Source organism: Castor canadensis, chromosome 3 (genome assembly GCF_047511655.1).
Source record: "Castor canadensis chromosome 3, mCasCan1.hap1v2, whole genome shotgun sequence".
Lineage (NCBI taxonomy): Eukaryota > Metazoa > Chordata > Mammalia > Rodentia > Castoridae > Castor > Castor canadensis.
The window spans coordinates 177,104,736-177,123,616 of record NC_133388.1 but is presented as its reverse complement, the minus strand read 5'-3'; the positions used below and the strand labels follow the sequence as shown (position 1 = coordinate 177,123,616).

The window sequence follows — 18,881 nt, the reverse complement described above, 5'->3', positions numbered from 1 at the left end:
ATGCAGACACTGTGTAAACAAAAGTAAATTTGATCAACTTCTGTGGGATGTATTGTAGATAAGACTGCAAAGAGAAGTTGAGATGTAATCATCAAAGGCCTGGGCAAGTCACTTTTGCAAATTGGACACCATGAAAAAGAATCCCTTTCTCAGAACTTTCAGGAGCCTGCACTGCTGTAGAGGGGAGCAGCAAACAAGGGTACAGCTGGTTTGTCATTCTCTTCCTCCCTGCAAATAAGATAAAAAAGAATGCTCCCTTATCAACAACACGCTCCAGGCCTTATTTGTAATGCTGACAATACTTCCCGGTGGAGGTGGCAGTACACAGTAACTATGCCCTGAGAGCCAGGTTCCACCCTGGCTCCATGAGCTGTAAGTAGTATGACCCGAGCTCTATCTAAGTGAACCAATAAGCATATCGACCTCAGAGCTAACATGAGGCTTCAGCTTCACGCTGAAAACCCCACAGGAATACCTCTTACATGTAAGTGGTCCACAAATGCTAGCTGTCACTATCCCTTCTTTTCAGGGTACCTGACTTTCTTGTCAAAGTAAGGATAATATAATACCTCTCCTAACCCATTTGGGTTGGACCCTGGCAGAATAAAATGCAATTAAATGTGTGAAAGCAATTTGGAAGTTAAGGGCTACATAGCGTGGTAGGGTTGTCAATTACCATATCCTTCGCTGAAAGGTGGTCCCAAGAGTCTGGACTGCATGATAGGGAGTGTGTGTCTCTGACTATTGGCCACAGGCGTGTGCATCGAATGGCAACACTGGATATGAAATGTCAAGGTGAGGGCCTTAAGCATTTGACTGGCCCAAGATTATGTAAATACAGGAACAGGGAAATCTAAGCAAGAAATAAATAAAGCTAAGCTCTGTAGCCTGGCAAGTGGCATAACTTCAAACACCATAGTCTTGGACATCTGGGCTTTATTACCTGAAATCCCATTAAACCTTCGCTTCATAATTCTGTGTAGAAACTGATAAACTGCAAGATCCTGCTGATGGCCACCAGCCAGTTCAAGCAATTAATCACAAGAGTCCCCAAGTAAGTTTGTGATTTACGCCAAGTAGATCCTTTAAGAGGAAACTGTATATATAAAGAAAGAGCCGAATCTGCACAGTTTCATACCTACATGCTTTGTAGCTCTGCCCACACAGAGAAATTATCTGTTATCATTAAGACATCCAAGCCTCATAACTTTTTCCTCAATGGAAATTAGTACCCACCAGCCGGGGAACATCTCCAAATCTCGTTAACTGTAATATAGACTGTAACCTGCTGAGAACTGACAGCTCCAGTTTAGACAAAATCAAGACCTACCCATTCCCCGCCCTCAGTATGTTCTCATTTGGGGAACTCAACTTGCAGTGAGCACTTTTTTCGTTTAAACTATTCTATTACATCTGGACTAATTGTGTTTGCCCTTGGGTTCCAGGCCAAAGAACTGGAACTTGCAGTACTGTAACCTTGGAGCCTATCTTCAGAATCCTGCTAGACAGACCCCAAGGTAAAAGAGCTCATAACAAAGGAACTATTTCTCCTGAGGTTTCTTGCTTGATTTTGCCAAGTTGAAGAGGTTTATGTAAACGAGATAATCTCCTGCCCTCCAGAATGTTTATAAAGTTTTTCCTAATTACTATTTTGTATATAGACTGATTCTGGGAGCATGCTTGAAAACAGGGGAAGCCTTGAGCCCTCCCTATATAAAGGAGGAAAGGCAAGGGTGGTAATAAAAATAAATTTACAGTCTGGGTGGGGGCATTTGGAGCTTCCCTTGATGTTTTAGTTTCTTCCTTCTGCAACATTTTTACTAAATCCCTGTCTCCGTTTTCTACTGTACAGTATAATGCTATCAAACATGGTAGCTATCAGGCCCATGTGGCCATTTATATTTAAATTAATTAAAATTAAATAAGATTTAAAAGTAATTTCCTCCATGCATTCACTACATTTTAAGTGTTCAGTAGCCACATATGACTAATGGTTGTCACATTAGAACAGATATAGAACATTTCCATCATTTCAAATTGTCCCACTGAACAGCACTGCTAGTGGATAAGGAACTCTATTGCCTGGCTATTCAAAATAAGTCCCGCGCACCATATCACCAGGTCCACATCACCTGAGGACTTGTTAGAACTACGTGATTAACAATATGCCAATGTATGATTCATCCATATGTTAAAATTGATAAAACACTGTTCTAAGCACTTTACCCTAAAATTCTGTATGTTGAATTTCATCATTTGTTATCAGCCTTAATTAAGATTTTTTTGGGCTTGCATAGCGTTGTTTCTTAAAGAGACACTTCTAGCCTCTTAAGACTTGGCATGCAAGAGGAGAAACACTAAGTGTGCCTTGTAGGCTGCTATTGAAGTGCACTTTTCTCTTTCTCTTGGAAAAACTACAGGAGCAGGAAACATTTTTTTAAAATATTCCTTTTTTCTAAAGAAGTGAATCTTAGCTGGACATGATGGTACATACCTGTAACCCCAACTACTTGGGAGGTGTTGACAGAAAGATCACTAGTTCAAGGCCAGCTTAGGCAAAGTAAAGACCCTATCTCAAAAACACAATACAAAAACAGAAATGACCTAAGCCTTGTATACACATATGAATAATAAAATAATAATAATAAAAAAAAAAAACACTCACCAAGCAAGGATGAGGCCCTGCATCCAAACCACAGGTGGGAATTGGGGTGAAGAGGAAGAGAGAGAGAGAGAGAGAGAGAGAGAGAGACGAACATGCAGGCACCGTGTTCTGAGACCAAGTACGTTGAGATACAGAAACAATGAGAGAAACTGCCAGCCTGTCTGAGTTTATGGAGGTGGAGGGGATCTCAATGGCAAGTTGGATTAAATGTCCAGGTATATTCTTTCCATACTCCCTCTTTGATTCATTGCTGTTTGTGCCAGTGAACAGAGTTTTCTTCTGGAAGGTTCTGTGGGCTTTCAGAATGACTATCAGAATGTAATGACTTGAGACCCTTGTGTCTGTCCAGTGCAGAGGACCGCTGACTAACTGGCTGTACAAACACAGCCCTTCAGGAGCAGATGGCCTGATGGTCCAGCTCCAGAAATGCATCCTTTCTTCCAGAAATGCATCATCTTATGTTCATGTGTACAAGGTGATATAGTCCACTGCTGTCAGCTGGCTTCTAGTTCAAAGTGGCCATAAAGCTGAGTGAGGGATTTTCTTTTTTTCCTAGGGAAATTATTCCTGAAAACCAAAGTTTATAGATGTCCTAAGTGATCTCGGAGATTTTGTAGCATTCAGATACCTACATGCACTGAAATTCCCAACCCAATTCTCATTAGAGAAAAATCTTATCCCCCCAACCTAACAAATTCTGCCCAAATCTAAGAACTACTGCCTTCACTCATGTTGCTTTCTTATACATTCATTCATTTGTTCATTCACTCATTCAACAAACATGTCAAGAGCACCTTCAATATTCCATACATCCTACCCACAATATAGAAAGAGAAGAATAAGACATACTCTTTTCCTGAAAGTACTCGAGGTTCAGAGCAGTGGTGCCACAAAGAAGGTATTTCGTCTGGCAATATCACCATCCCCTACAACCTTATTAGAAGTTTAAATCCACAAGCCCATCCTAGGCCCATTGAATCTTATTCCTCCAACTTGGGGCCCAAAGAAGTATTATACCAAACACTCTGGGGGATTTCTAAACTGTAAAGTACTAGTCTAGGGACAGATGCATCATCAAGTGATTCAAATACAGTACAATATACATTCTAATACAGTGTTACAGTATAGTTTGAAACCTCTCAAGTCCTGTACCCAAAAGGCAGTAGAGGACACTGTTCAGTGTCCAAAGGCATATATGTTGCTGGACTGATGGGTGAATACACCTGCAGAAAGCAAACAAAAATGGTAGGATAGAACATAAGCAAGTCCCTGGGACTTCGGATGGGATGGATAGCTTGCTCAGGGCTCAAAGCCACCCGCCTGTGCTCCTCTACAACCCCAAATTTGGATTGCTGAACTATATTATATCTAGGATTCTTGGCATTTCAGTGTATGAAAAGAGCAAGACTATAAACCACATTTTCCCACAGTCTATACCACTTTTCTCTGAAGAACAAATAACTACTATTTAAGTACCAGGAGAAAGTCGTAGGTGTTTTTGTGGTGTGTTGCCAAGCCGACTTCATGAGAACTACTGCGTCTCTTGTTAAACATAGAGTTTTCCAGTCCTCCCCCTGGACATTCTGAATTAGTGCAGAGGAGAGAGGATGGATAAAGCAAAAAATTCAGAAACTCCCTGAGGTGAGTCTGAGGCAAGCAAGTTTGAAAACCCCTGGTGGAAATGAAAGTTTTTAATCCCAGAATCTAGTTTTTAATCCCAGAATTGATTTCTGAGAGGTTTGACTTCCTGTTCTGTCTTATTTTTCCATGGTTAAACTTTAAAGTTTTATTGACACATAATAATTGAACAAAAACACAGTGTCTTCCCACCCCAGGTCCCCCCATGCACACATACCCCACCCCCTCCTAGAACTGAGAAGAGACAGCTTGCACACAAGTGAATTCTTTCCCTCTCATCTAGTACTATGTTCCTTGAACCCCTCAAAACTCCCGAGAGAGAGATGTTCACCCGAGCCTATGAGAACTGCCAGGCACAGAAACACTTCTCTTATGGTATGAGGATCCAATCACATTCCGATTGCAACAGGAAAACTGAGGGGTGAAAGGGTGAAAGATAGAAACGTAGGTCCTCCTATCTCAACTAAGTGTAAATGATTATCTGAAAATGTTCACACAGAGACCTCACATTTCCTACTTAACACTTCTAGAATCAACAGGCCCCTGACATTTTCTTAGCTACAGCAAAGGTCATAGCCTGACTTAAAGACCATAGCCTGACTTAAAGACCATAGCCTGTCTTAGGCTTCTTGCTTGCTGCAAAATGGACATGGGCTCTTAGCATGATGGTAGGCATATAGTAAGTACTTGCTTAGTGAAAGTGCCCACTATTATGGTCGTGTTGTCTATAGATTCTGTGTTACTCAGAGATCTCCAAATAAATGGAATAATAAGATGGATGGAGAGAGAATGAGATTATAAAGAATCGGTTTACATAATTATGGAGTCTGAGAATTCCCAAGATCTGCAAGCTGGATACCCTGGAGGGCCACTGGTATAGTTCCAGTCTGGATCTGAGTCTAAATGCAGAAGAAGCCTGGTGCTGACTGCTCACGCCTGTAATCCTAGCTACTGGGAGGATCTTTGCTCAAGGCTAGCAGGGGCAAACAGTTTCACCTCCAAAACAGATTCCATCTCCAAAAGAACCAGAGCAAAATGGACTGGAGTTGTAGCTCAAGCAGAACACTTGCTTTGCAAGTTCAAAGCCCTGAGTTCAAACCCAGGTCCCACAAAATAAATAAATAAATAAATAAAGGCAGAAGATCAATCTCTCAGCTCAAAGACAGGCAGGCAGAGAAAGTGAATTACCCTTTACTTAGTTTCTTGTCCTATTCAAGCCTTCAGTAGATTGAACAGGGCCCACCCTGCTCAGGGAAGGCCATCTGCTTTTCTCAGCCTACCAATTCAAACATAGATCTCACCCATAAACACCTTCAGATACAACCAAAATGATGCCTAACCAAATATCTGGACACATTTTTGCCCAGTCAATTGACAGATAAAACTAACCATCATAGCCTCATTGTGGTTTCCAGTTGACTAGGAATCGTGAGAAGGTACAGGCTAGTTTACAGGCATCATTGGTTTTATTGTTACCCTTAATCCAAGTTCCTCTGCCATCCTGACAATCAACTTATTTGATTCTTATTTGAGATTCTGACCTTCACCTCCACATAGTCAGAAGGTAGAGTTTATTCCTTAATCATTCCTTAATCAATACAAAAGCAAATACTCCCTCAAGCTCTTGGGGAACAAGGAGTGGCAGAAATGGAGCCAGTGCCACTGAGAATATGTACAACTTCTCCCACCAAAGGTGCTGGTAGCAGAGTTCAGTTTTATTGCCACATAAATCATCCTTTGTCCTCCTTTTATCTCCTATCTTCTTCCATACATACTAATTAATTAATTGAACATACCTGTCTAAATCATCCACACTTGGTTCTTATAACAGTATGCCTGTGAGTGTTCTAAAAGTTAGAAGTGATTTAGTATGAGAGGTTTTGATTGCATGAATATAAAATCAAATAAAATGAGAAAATGATGAATAGAAGAGAGGAGTGAGGTTTGAAATTAGCCTTATTTCCTGTGTATACAAGAGGCCCATTTAGGTTGGTTTTAATCTTGGCCTATTTTGAGAGTGATATATTTGTCTCATAACCAGGAATAGAAAATACTTAAGGACCTATGTCTTCTAAACCAACTTCAGCACTTTTGACATTTTGAGCTGGAAAATTCTCTGTTGTAGGCTGTCCTACACATTCTTAGTAGCATCCCTGACCTCTACTCCCTAGATGCCAGTATTATCTCCCAAATGTGACAACCAGAAATGTCTCCAGACATTGCCAATTTTCCCCTAGGGGGCAAAATTGCAACCATTTGAAAACCACTGCTCCAAACATAGGAAAGATTCTGAACTGTTAAAATGGAGATGGACTTTCTCTGTGCGTCTTTTTATGACACTTTATAAGTAGAATTCATGTTTAATGAGAATTTTTTTACACACATAGTTACTTGATTTCTCTCCTGCATTCCTTGTCAAAGTTAAAGAATTTATTTTCCTAACATATATTCCTTCTTACACAGTCAGGAAAACAGATTTGGTTCTGGTCTCAGCTCTGTGCATTCTAGCAGGATGGCAGTGACAAGCTCGTGAGTCTACCCTCATTTTCTCCAGTTGCACTATGATAGTAGTCCATTCTGGACATTGAAAACGACAGCAAGGAGTCAATCAGCAGCTGACGTTAAAACCTTAGTTGGCACACGGTCGCTGCTCAGTGAATGTTAGATGTCGTGATAGGGCAACGATGGATCTCTCTCCTTTCAAATGTGCATTTCACACCCATATAAATGATCCCACATCCACATGCAGTTCATGCCCACCCCAAAGACCTCAAACTTGAATTCCATGAAAGACACTTTCTTTCAGAAAGATGATACTGCTCCTTCTGAACAGAAGACATTAAACAGCGCATTACGGCCCACGAGATGTGGGGCTGCCTAACACAGCATCTTTTCTCCCACAAACACGCCAAGTCCTTCAGCCCCTTGATGTTGAGTGAAGACAGGTAAAGCTGAACATGCAAGTCCTAGATCAGTTCCTGAACCCTCTGCCAAGCTGGCTATTGCCTGCCAGGCCAGTCACTTCCTGCCTTTGAAGTGTTTCAACCTCTCCTTATCACTGAACTGCCTGTGAATGTCTGTGCTAATCTGGAGTGAGTGGAAGCCAGAGTGTGGGGACTGTGGCCTTGGCAGGCGGGAGGAGGTCATCTGTCTCCTGGCAGGCAGGAAGAGGATGCAAAGGCTTGATCTAGAGGCATTTTATTGCTTTTCCTGGCTCTCCAACATTGGCATATTTGTGCCTCTGATTTCTCAAAGGAAGTTTGGGAAACTGTGATAATAATAATAAAACAATAGTAGCTGTCATTTATTAGCATTTGTTATTTACTAAACTCCATGAAAAATGCTTATTCTATAAGCCCATTTCATCATCACAGCGTCCCAGTGAGTAAGGGATTATGTTCGTTATTTTAAAGGTAAAAAAATGAAGTTTGGAAAAACTCATGTTTTTGACATTACCTATAAGTGGTGAGCCTGGAGGGGAACCAAGTTACCACTGAGTTCTAAATCTTCCCGACTCATCACAGATTCAGGGCTAAAAATGACAGATTGTATCCAACAGTGCAAAGTTAATTTCCAAATTAGACAACAGAAAAGGACTCTGCTCTAAGATCATTCCTTTCTTAATGTTACAACTATATATTAAGCTCTTACAATATACCTGACACTATACTACATTAGGAATATACACATAAGGCATGAAAAAATTTAAGGAGGACTAGGGTTTATCTCAATAGTAGAGTGGTTGACTGGTATGTGCAAGGCCCTGGACTATCTCACTGTTCTTTCTAGTGTATGTTCATTTAGAATCCAATTATGTGTCCTGTCCAGTGGGTCTGCCATTGTACTGATTGTACTTAGGGATAAACATAGAACAACACCTAGAGGTTCCTATAAGGTAGAGGATTGAGAAAGGCTCTGAATACTTAGACTTTCTAGATTTGTCCTGTCACTCCTTTATGTCACTAGTGAGGATACACCTAAGTCTGAATACTGCTTTGATCCTAACCTTAGGCTAATGACACTTCTGGGACTCAATTCCCTATCCCTTATCCATAAAATTGGAATGATTATTCTTTTCCTAAGAAGAGTATTGGGCAGTCATAGGTAAAAGAGCTTTAAAGTCTAATGGGCTCAGCCTGCATCCGTGGTTACAAGAGTTATTAAATGCTAAAATTAGACACTTCTGTCTTGCATGAACTGTTGGAAACCTATGTAGAAAACATGGTTATTTGGATGATAAACCTGTTTATCAATTCCTGACAAGGACCCAAAGCACAGCAATTCAGTAGGGCTTACTCTTTATTATCATTATTCTCCTTTTAAATTTTACTTTATTTCATTGGTCATTACTAATAATTATTTTCAAAGGTCACAAGAATTTAGCAAAAGTCTGAAGAATGGTATACATTGTCATTTCCCTAATAATTTATGCTGTTCTTCCAGGCTGCACTGCTTCCTTACAGGTTGACATGGACAGAAGATTTTATCCACATTTACCCTCTCTCTTTCAATAATACTTGAATATTGTCTCTTATACTAACTATGAAATATGTGTGTGTGTGTGTGTGTGTGTGTGTGTATATATTAGGTAGTATTAGTGAATGAAAACAATCATGATGCATTTGTGAGCCAATAATCATGGGTCAAGTGTGCACAAGAGAAAACCTGATTTTTGTTGCTATTTTGCAAAATGTCATGGCAGTAAAAATTCTAGCAGCTTCACCACTTTTACTTATAGTCTTTTATGCATATGTATAAGTTGTATATTAGAGTATATCATAACTCTTTATCTTGTTGCTACATAATCATCATAATTAGTATTACTTTAATGACCATATAATCATCCATCTTGTTAATGTAGCATAATTTACTTAACCTAAATTTCCAACAATAGGAGACTGGTTGTTTCCAATTTTTCCTCTATTATAAATAATCTCTAGGTGACATACTTACGCATATAGATTCTTTCTTTTTTTCTGATTATTTCCTTAGGGTCCATTCCTATGAATGGGATTACTGGATCAGGGAATATAAATTATTAATAGTTTTTAAATAAATTGACATTATTTTTTCAATTTTCAATGCTATCAGCAACATATTAGCATTCTACTTGCCTATAGCCTTGTCAGAAGTGTGTATCACTGTTTGATATTTAATATGCTTACATGGAACATTTTGTTTTGCATTTCCTCAAAGCTATAAAGTTTTAATCAAACATTTGCTTAGAAATTACATATTCTTCCATGTTTTACAAAGCCAGTTAGACTTAAAAACCTAGGTATATTTCTTTTATGTCAAGAACCTTTGCTGTCCTTTTTCTCCCACTGACCAATAGTTTTGTGTATTAAATAAAACTTAGGTTGATATTTTCTGAGCAAAACATTCAACTGCACTTAAAAAATTAATTACTGAGGACCTATATACAGTAAACTGTAGGGAGTACCCAGCTAAAATAATAGGAATATTTAAATTGGGAAGACACATCTGCTCCAATGTTCCCAAAGTCAAAAGACAAGGTTACAAGTCAAATTGCTCAATCTCTAGTCAAAATTTAATGACTTTCTGTTTCTAATTCCTAACCTGCTCAGCCAGACTGACTTATCAATAAGCAAATTCAAGAATATAAGCCACACTGCTTCCAATATTTCCTTCTAAATTTTATCCCAGGAAGTCCTCTTGACAAATGAAAACATTCCTCCACACCCCTCCCCAAATGCCTCTAACCATTCACAATCAAAGGGAGCAAGAACCCCTAGCACATATGAAAGGGTTTCCCAACCCACATTCCTGTTATGGGACTGTGTACCAATTCCAGAGATCCAGTTTTGCTCTTCCTTCAAGACAGCTTGAGATTGGTGTCTTCCATGCTCTGCCAAATGGCAAAAGGACCTTCCATAAATACAAGCCACCACAAATCCATCCTGGAGTTAAGTAGCCATCATCCTGGCTAGAACTTTCTCTTTGACCTGAGGATGTTAGGATTTGTTTAAGATAATTGTTACATATCAGTGTCTGGGAACATAAAGGCAGTAACTTACCATGTTTCCTCCTTTTTCTTCTTGCAGCCTCAGCCGAGGGTTCTCCATAAACACGGTTAGCCTTCCAAGCTGCTGTCCTGCCAGTTGGTTTGAACGTGGCCTGTTCCCCAGAGAAAGACTAACTCATGGCACTTCCAGAAGAGATCCTTGGAGCACTGACAGATTAACTGGATTAACTGAAAAACACCCATTCAGTCAAGATTATGGGCATTGGGGAAAAAAAATCTTAGTTTGCTGTGGGTTTTAAAATGAGGTGCATAACATAGAGTGCCAACTCGTTCCGAGTGGTCATTGACAGACCATTAGCTGGGAAATTGCTTCCAGTTTTCATCACTGTGCATAACTCAAGTTCCCTTTGGGGCTCTGTCTGTGCCCTTCACTAGAAGTCCTGTTTTAGCATGGCAACTACTGGATTATTTTATTATATGTGCAGATGGCATGATGTTTTAGAAAAAAAACTACAGCAGTTCTGCAGTCTCAGTGGAAGTGTTCACAATATTATGCCCTGGTAGGAATGTAAATGTATCTCAATTATGTTAGTTAGGATGTTCAAAGGTATTCTGTCCAACTCTGAAGCACTTTATACAAGAACACTACACTGAGATGAATTAGCACATTTGATAATGTAAGAAAACGAGTATTTTCTTTCTTCTTTTATAAATCTTGTCTTATTTCTGGCTCAGACTGTCTAAGACAAGCTCAACTTCTAACATATCCCCTGTCGTTTGTGATAGATTGGTATAAATATGGCCATACTGTTAGATTTAACCTCTTTACACTTTACTAAATAACTGAATTACTTGTAACACCAATGGAAGTAGAAGGTCTTGGTGACTGGAATATTTAAGCTCTTGTTTCCTTTTATTGAGTTACAATTTAACACTTGCTCATACAGATACTCAAGTGCAGGAAGCTTCGTTTTGTCAATGTACATGTTCTATAGAAGAGTTCTTCCAAAAACAAAGCAGAATGACCTTTTTTTTTGTTTTTTAATCAAAGACTGTGGTAGATTGATGCTGAGGGCAAAAGAATGCAATTTTCCTGTGTGATCTCACTTTAATACTTTGAAAATTTTTCTAGTTCAAGTTTAAAATCACAGTTCTCTAAAGAGAAATGATACCATGACCCCACCGTTTGCCTAAAGAAGGAAAAGAAAAAGAGTTCAGTCCTACCCTAGGTTCCTAACTTGGTATAGAATCAATTAGTCCCTTTTCATCCTTTCTGGAATTATATCTATGACTAATTTTTTTTACTCTGTACTGCAACAAAGCACAGTCCTGGGAAACCTGTCTACTCAGTGATTGCTTGTCTGAGCACGAGAGAAGTGTTCATACTGACTGGCCCTACATAATGTATTTTGTTTTAGCATTTTTCCCCTGAAAATATAACGTTGGCTAAATTAAAACAATCAGCAGAGAATGCTCTCTGTGCCCACTCACCAGTCTGGGACTAACAGGCATCAGAGGCTTCTCTTTAAAATAGATGTAACAACTTCTGGAATCCCTCCAGCACAAGCAAGCAGGGCAATGTGATGTGTCTGCACACACTCATTTTGTATCTCCTCTAGGGGTCTTGGAAAGGGAAAGAGATCCAAATGTGATTCAAGTGAGTCATCACAGAATGGCTCACCAATAGCCTGTCAGGCTGTACAGTTAGCGAAGGGGGTTCCCAAGAGGGAATGCAGAGAAGTTCCAGTCACCACCAAGATCTGGTCTTTTGACAGGTCAGCACCAGGACCATGAGGTCCACAACAGACCATAATTCTCTATTCATCCAGAATTAGGAGACCAAACTCTGGCTGCCAACACCCCTGAAAATAACATCTTTAATGCCACTGCCCATCTCTTAAGGCTGAGTTCCAAAAACAGGGCTTCCCTTTCCTTTGATTCCTTCTTTAATTCAGCAGTCATTTGTTGAAGATCTACCACATACCAAGCATTGTGCTTGGGCAATAACTGTATACAAGACACTCTTCCTGCCTTTGTAGAACTGTCTCTTCCTCTAAATACTACCACAACCCACCTTTTCCATGATGAAAACTGAATTCAGACTGCATTAACCCTCCACCAGAGTAACCCAGGAAAATGCATATGGCAGCAAACAGATTGCTTGCCTGAGGGAGTGGGCAACATCAGAGCACATATTTGTACCTTTCTGTACAGCCAAGCCTTCCAGATTGAGCTGGTTAGACCTTTCCAAAGCAGCTTTCAGTCGCTTTCCTTGATATCCACCCTGTTCACCCTTTATATCAACACTACCATTTATTACTATGCTGTAGTATTCTCTAGAGCTCCAATTCTATAACAAGTCCTAAAGACACTGAATTGGGACTGATGAATCCTAAAAATTTCTGCCAGGTGCTGAGATATTGTAGCTGGGAATTAACTGGTCTAGCCAAGGACAATCTGAGACTACTGCAAACACCCTTGGAAAACTGGACATGCTTTATGGTGCAGATGTTCACTAAATGAATGTGGTACATTGTTACTTACTTTGGCTTTTGTAAAATATTATGAACAATTAAATAAGTAGTTTCCTAGCCCTTTTTTTTTTTTTTTTTTTTTGAGTCAAAGAAGTGTTGGAAATTTACTGAAAGATGATGGGTAAAGATGGAGATGGGAGAAGGCAAAATGAAGACCATGAAAAAGCCCAGTTGAAGAGGGTGTCTATAAACATGCCTTAATGCCTGGCACACACCATGTATTTGCATATGAACTACGACTGTTTTCCAAACTGTCGACCTCTGTTTGAAATCATTTTGGAGCATAGTTTTGGAAACATGGTAGCATAAAAATCTGAGCATTCAGAAACTAAGCCAGCAAAATGGAGAATGATTTCATTTACAGTCATTGGCTTCTTTGTTCCATGGTAATCCTCTGTGATTTCCCATGGTTACTTCCTGCTGTGCTGAACCTTCTTCACAAAATGTGTGTGTGTGTGTGTGTGTGTGTGTGTGTGTGTGTAATTTTGTCTGCCAGAAATTCTGAAATGGCTGTGGTGAATTTTGTTTAGTAGAAAGCCAGATATGGGGAGGTAAGGGATAAATATTTTGATGTCTAAAGGCTGTAAACTGTTGAGGCTTACCTTTTCCTTTTACTTAAACCTGTGCTACACCTTTTATTAAAAGGCTGACACCCACAGGAAATGCACTCTTGGGAATGAGCTGAAATGAATAATTATCAGGCTCTCCAGGGTGCCAAGGGGATTAGCTCATTCCAGATCCAGAACTGAATTTAAATATGCAGAGCATTGGCGGTTCTGCTAGGGTAGAAAGCAAATCACTTCAGTAGTTTAAGACTTGCCTAGGGGGATAGGGGCCCTGTCAACTTTCTATATGGGGATGGCATATCTTCAAATCCCTGTGCAGGCTCTGTAAGGTTTATACCCACAGATTTGACTTCTACCTTCAGCATACGGGTAAACAAACCAAGTTTCTCTCCAGAGTCACTTTGCAGTTGCCCAGAGACTCACAGTCCCTAGTTCTGAGGAAAATGTGCCATTTTTAATAGTCAAGGGGAAGAGGAAAAATCAACCTTCCATGTGAATATAAACTAAGGATAAAACTTCTAATGGATTCCCCCCCTCTTGTTATTTGCACATGCTTTCTTTGTCTGCAAATGTAATGTAATTGATTTGGGATGGAAACAATAAAAGGCTCAGGAAGTAACGTTTTCAAGGCCCCCTGAGCATTTTCATTTTACCAAAACCTCCTCTTCCCAGTGTATTAGCAGGTTCATTCTTTGAGATGTTTGCCTGGAAATTCTCTAATTTTGCTACTTGACAACTAGATTTAAAGCTGCTATAGACTCTTAAAAATCTAATCTTTGAAAGTGACATAAATTCCTTTATTGCTTAAAGGCTGTTTTTATTCACCTCTCTCACAGCCCCTTCCACCCTACTTTTTGCTTTGCTTTGTGTGTGATTTATTTTTCTTTTCATCTATTTCTTTTAACTTAGTGTTGTGGGTAGATATCAAGAATTCTATAAGGAAATCAAACAGAAAAACATAGCCATCACCTTTTTCACCCAGACCTGGCTGATAATTCCTTCTTAAGTTTGACCTTGGTGCAAGCTTCCTGCCTCAACAACAGTAGGACTGGGGTCTCATCTCCAGGAGCCTCTGGTCATCAAAACTAAGCCTGTGGGATCAGGAGAAGGACAGGCCAGGAGATGTTTCTACTTGGGCACAGCTGGGGACTCTTATTTCAAAGACAGGCAGGTCCTACCCCTCAGTCTCCTTAGATAGGCATCTAATCCTAGAGCCAGAGAACTGTCTTGTGAATTATGGTTTATCCAAGCATAGGATTCCTGGCAGCTTCAAGGTAAAAAAGGGCTGTGTTTCCATTTTTGTGTTGTGGTCACTTCCACTATCCAGAAGACAAGGAACATTCTCCTGAGAGCTGTGGGAAACTTGAGGAAAAGCTAGCCAAGTGCACAGGAAGGTTCTGCCACACCCTAATCAAAAGAACAAAATAAATGCCCCTTGCTTGGGAAGGTGTCTGAAGGGTCCGTTTAAATACTGTTACTTTCCAGCCATCACTTTGGCTCCACAGGAAGAATTCTGGGTTGGGGGGGGGGCACACACACACACTATCTCTTAAATATAAAAATTTTTGTCCAAAATTTACCAGTGCCAAATGTACAGGGGAATTGCCATCAGGCAGGGGGCAAAGGCTGGTCCCCCTACCCAATAGCAACATGACAGAGACATGACTTCCATAGAACAAAGGAAACTGGGTATACAAGATTTTGTACAACTGAAGTTTCATTTGGCATGTAAAGCTATTTTAAAAATCTTGAAGCACCTTAAGCACTTGTAATTTCAGAGCCTCCCTTTCCTAATTACCTTAAGCACTAAAAGGCACCAACGGCATATAGTTTAAATGTCACCAAAGGATTCAGGTTGAATTGCAACTGGTTGGTTAACATAATATTAAGTGCTGTTGATATTTTAACATTACTTCTGATCACACAACATTTTCATATTTTGGAGCCCATGGTTTGGGACGTTTCATTTGGTTAATTGTTTTGTTGTTGTTTTCCAAACCTCCAACCTGTCCATGAAACACAGAAAGGATCTTAAACCTAAGCCTTTCTGCCTAGAGTGCAGCGTGTTAGACACAGCTTCACTAACATGAATTACAAGAAGACTATTAAATTAATCTGACTTTAGAGATACTCATACCTATTACTGAGGACTCTGCTGATTGCCTGCCACATTGTTCACAGCCTTTTAAAATTCAGTCGTTTGGATCCAAGGAAGTAAATGGTTGCTTTCAGATGGCTCTGCCACATTAGCACACAAAACTACCAAATGTGGAACTCCAGGCTGAGCTGATGTGCCAGAAGAGCACACAGATCTGTTTTGTGAGATTGCATTTAACCACTACCACCCATCTCACATTTTGCAAAAAATGTATCAAATCACTTCATGCTAAAAAGAAATTCTAATGGAGAAGACTTGCATTAGATCATTATTTCACTTGGGGTGGGAAAATTGATTTTGAAGATAACCTTGAAGAAAAATTTACTTGCTGCTAAATGCCTTAAGCACCAGGAGGTTACTCCTGCCCCATCCACAAACTGAGGATACTCTTCTGCCACTTCTTTAGAGGTTACCTGGGTCTCTAACAGCACAAATGCCATGGAAACACCTTTTAAGTGCTGGATAGACTCTACATTGAAGCATATTTGCAAAGATAGGATTTGGAATTTGAACGCCGCCACGGTGTTTGATTCTAGGATCCCCAAATCAATTCAAATTCTTTATATATATTTCCAGTATTTTTTCTTGAAAAACTACAACTAACTGCATTTAGTCAGTTTGTATTAGGAGCTGCCTGCTGACACTGGGCAGCTTTTGGCAGCTCCTATGTTGTGATTCTTTACAGTCCACAGAGGTTTTGCAGCCTGAGCCCCACTCCCTGTTTTGCACACCAGAAAGCTCCCTGGTTACCAGTGGAAATCTTGAAAAGAATGTGGGATGGAGAAGGCTATTCATGTTTCAATGCTAGAATCCTTCTTGTTTTCATTCTTTTGAATGTATGTTTCGTTTTTTGTGTGGTGCTGGCAGGGCTTCTGGTATGATATGTGCTCCACCACCGAGCCACATTCCTGACCCCATCATTCTCAGTCCCACCTCGGATCACCAGAAAGACAGACTTGACTCTCTAAAATGGGTGTGGGCCCACCAGAGTCAGGAGGACTTCCACTTGCTTAAACTCACACTAAACAATTGTGAGGCCCTCTGGGGCTCTAAGTAGTGTCTCTACCACCCCCTTTCCTCCCTCAATCCGAAAATGCTGTCCTCACAAGGCCATGTTTGATTAGTGAAAGAGGCTCACATTGCAGAGAAGGCTGAATAATCCCAAATTCTTGACTTTGCACTGTTAATCTTGCTCATGTTTGGGGCAGAAGTAACTGAAAAGCCAAGCCAACAAAAATGTTTTGAAACTAATTCCACTGAAACTCTTATTTCACTAAATGACACTACTGTAGTTCCAGTTAATCCAACTATTTAATACCATTAGGCACTAAATTAAATAGCTTTACACAAATTTTTGGAAAAGATCAATATTGTAACAAAATTACGTATTAGCAGAAAAAGCGACTGAGAAAAGAAAATATTGATCTGTTCTGGTTTATATACTTGAGCTATTCTTAGGACTTTGTGGAGATTGGCACTGCTTTAATACAGGGAAAGAAAATGTTCTGAATTCAAGAATGCTGGACTAGTAGAAATCAGGCAATCTCTCTGGGCCTCTGTCATTCTGTTCGGGGTGTTTTCTGTCACTCCTCAGCAGGTAGGGTTGTTTGGAGACTACCAGAAGTTAATGGGAAAAGTGTCCCACACCACCAATTTATGCATAATTATGGTAGAAGGTTATGGGCTTTGTTTAATAATACCTTCCCTTACTTCAGGCTTTCTCCTCTAAAGCTGTTATTACTGAGCCTTTGCTCTGGGATTAAGAAGCAAAAAGAAAGAATGACAAGAAGGCCACAATCAGCATTTTTCATACACATACATGCTTTTTCTGAAAACCTCACAGACCCTACAGACAAAGGTGAACATTTATCTCTGCCTCCCCAAGGTTCTGAGTACCCACAGAGAGAGAACCTGTTCTCACCTCCTGGAGCTTGGCTCAATTCAAGTGAAGACTGCCAATCCTTGGGGTGGGAAAAAAAACCAATGGAACTGTGAGCTTGGCAAGTTGAAGGAGCCTGGAAACAGACAGCCACAGTAGACATCCTTTGTAGAAACTACTGCATATTAGTATTTATTCTAGGAAAGAAAGAGGAAGAAAAACCACACAATCCAAATGAATTGTAAGACTCTGTACAGAGTCTGAGGGGGGAAATCTTGATTGAAGGAAAAAAAACTGGCTCATTCTTTTACAAACACTAGCAAATATGGCTAAAAAGCACATTTCATAACACAGAAGCCTGTGTAGATGGTAGACACTTTTATAGCTTCCTTAAGTGACCAGTTAAATCAGTAGTCTGAATTCTATTGGTCCCCCAAGAGTGGCTAATTAAATAAGTATTTCTCTTATTCCTTTATTTGATGCCCACAACTGTAGCATTCTCTTTCTCTCTCTCTCTTCTCTCTCTCTCTTCTCTCTCTCTCTCTCTCTCTCTCTCTCTCTCTCTCTCTCTCTCTTTCTCTCTCTCTCTCTCTCTCTCTCTCTCCAGGCTCAGACTTAGGAAGACACAATCAAGTTACATGACAAAACAAGAGTGCCTTTTCTGTTGGATGTTCACTTTTGTTCCCTGGGTTCCCAGGGCATAAGACGTTTAGAAACTTTTTTTCTTTAAACGTAAGAATTATTGTGCACCACAATTTTGAACAACTGATTTCTGTATCTTAAGCAGCTACCAACTTGCCAATTCCCTTTGGGTCTCCTTTATATTTTCTTATACTATTTCCTCTGTTTTGGGTTTTCTTCAAGAAGAGCTGGGGCGGGGCATGATTCTTTTTAAATTGATAAAAATAAAACTGTACAGATTTTGCCCACTTGTATCTGTTAGCATGATCTCTATCAGCCTTGAAAATCTGCTTTATCATTTTGTATATTTGACTATTTTGTATTCAGCATTATTTGACTCCTTATGTGCATGGCAATGTATTAAAGTGTGGGATTTCTATTACCGTGTAAAAGTGTTTTGATTCTGATTTTCAACATATATCCTGGGCAAAAAAAAAAAAAAAAGAATTACATTAAACTTTTCATTTCTATTTTCTTCAGCTCATCAGCTTTGCAAAAGAGAAAGAAAAGTTAACGGCATTTCACTTTCCCTGTGTTAGCTAATGATGCAATTCATGGTGGAAAATTGTCCTCAATTATGCTGTATTTCCTGGAGAAATAATATATGTGAAATGATTTGGTGGCCTCCCTCCAGCTCCCAGCACATAAAATTCCCCCAGCACTGAATCCCACCAGTGTGATTGATCATAGTTTGAATGCTTTAGTGTTGAACACAGCTGGACCAAAGTTACAATTCTTTTCATCCCCAGACATGGTAACACCAGAGAAAAACAG

General features: G+C 39.8%; 1 protein-coding gene across 5 annotated transcripts in view; it reads left to right on the top strand.

Moving 5' to 3' along the window:
- The window catches only part of Samd12 (sterile alpha motif domain containing 12), a 412,402-nt gene extending 393,903 nt beyond the window's left edge, over positions 1 to 18,499 (top strand). For 4 of the 5 annotated variants that reach the window (XM_074069099.1, XM_074069098.1, XM_074069108.1 and 1 more), the window contains 2 exons: positions 1,446 to 1,517; positions 10,369 to 18,499. In XM_074069099.1, the coding sequence (XP_073925200.1) occupies positions 1,446 to 1,517; positions 10,369 to 10,391 (95 nt within the window). In that variant the 3' untranslated portion in view covers positions 10,392 to 18,499. The remainder of the gene's footprint in view (positions 1 to 1,445; positions 1,518 to 10,368) is intronic. The other variant, XM_074069104.1, reaches the window with a different exon arrangement.
- The last annotated feature ends 382 nt before the right edge of the window (positions 18,500 to 18,881 follow it).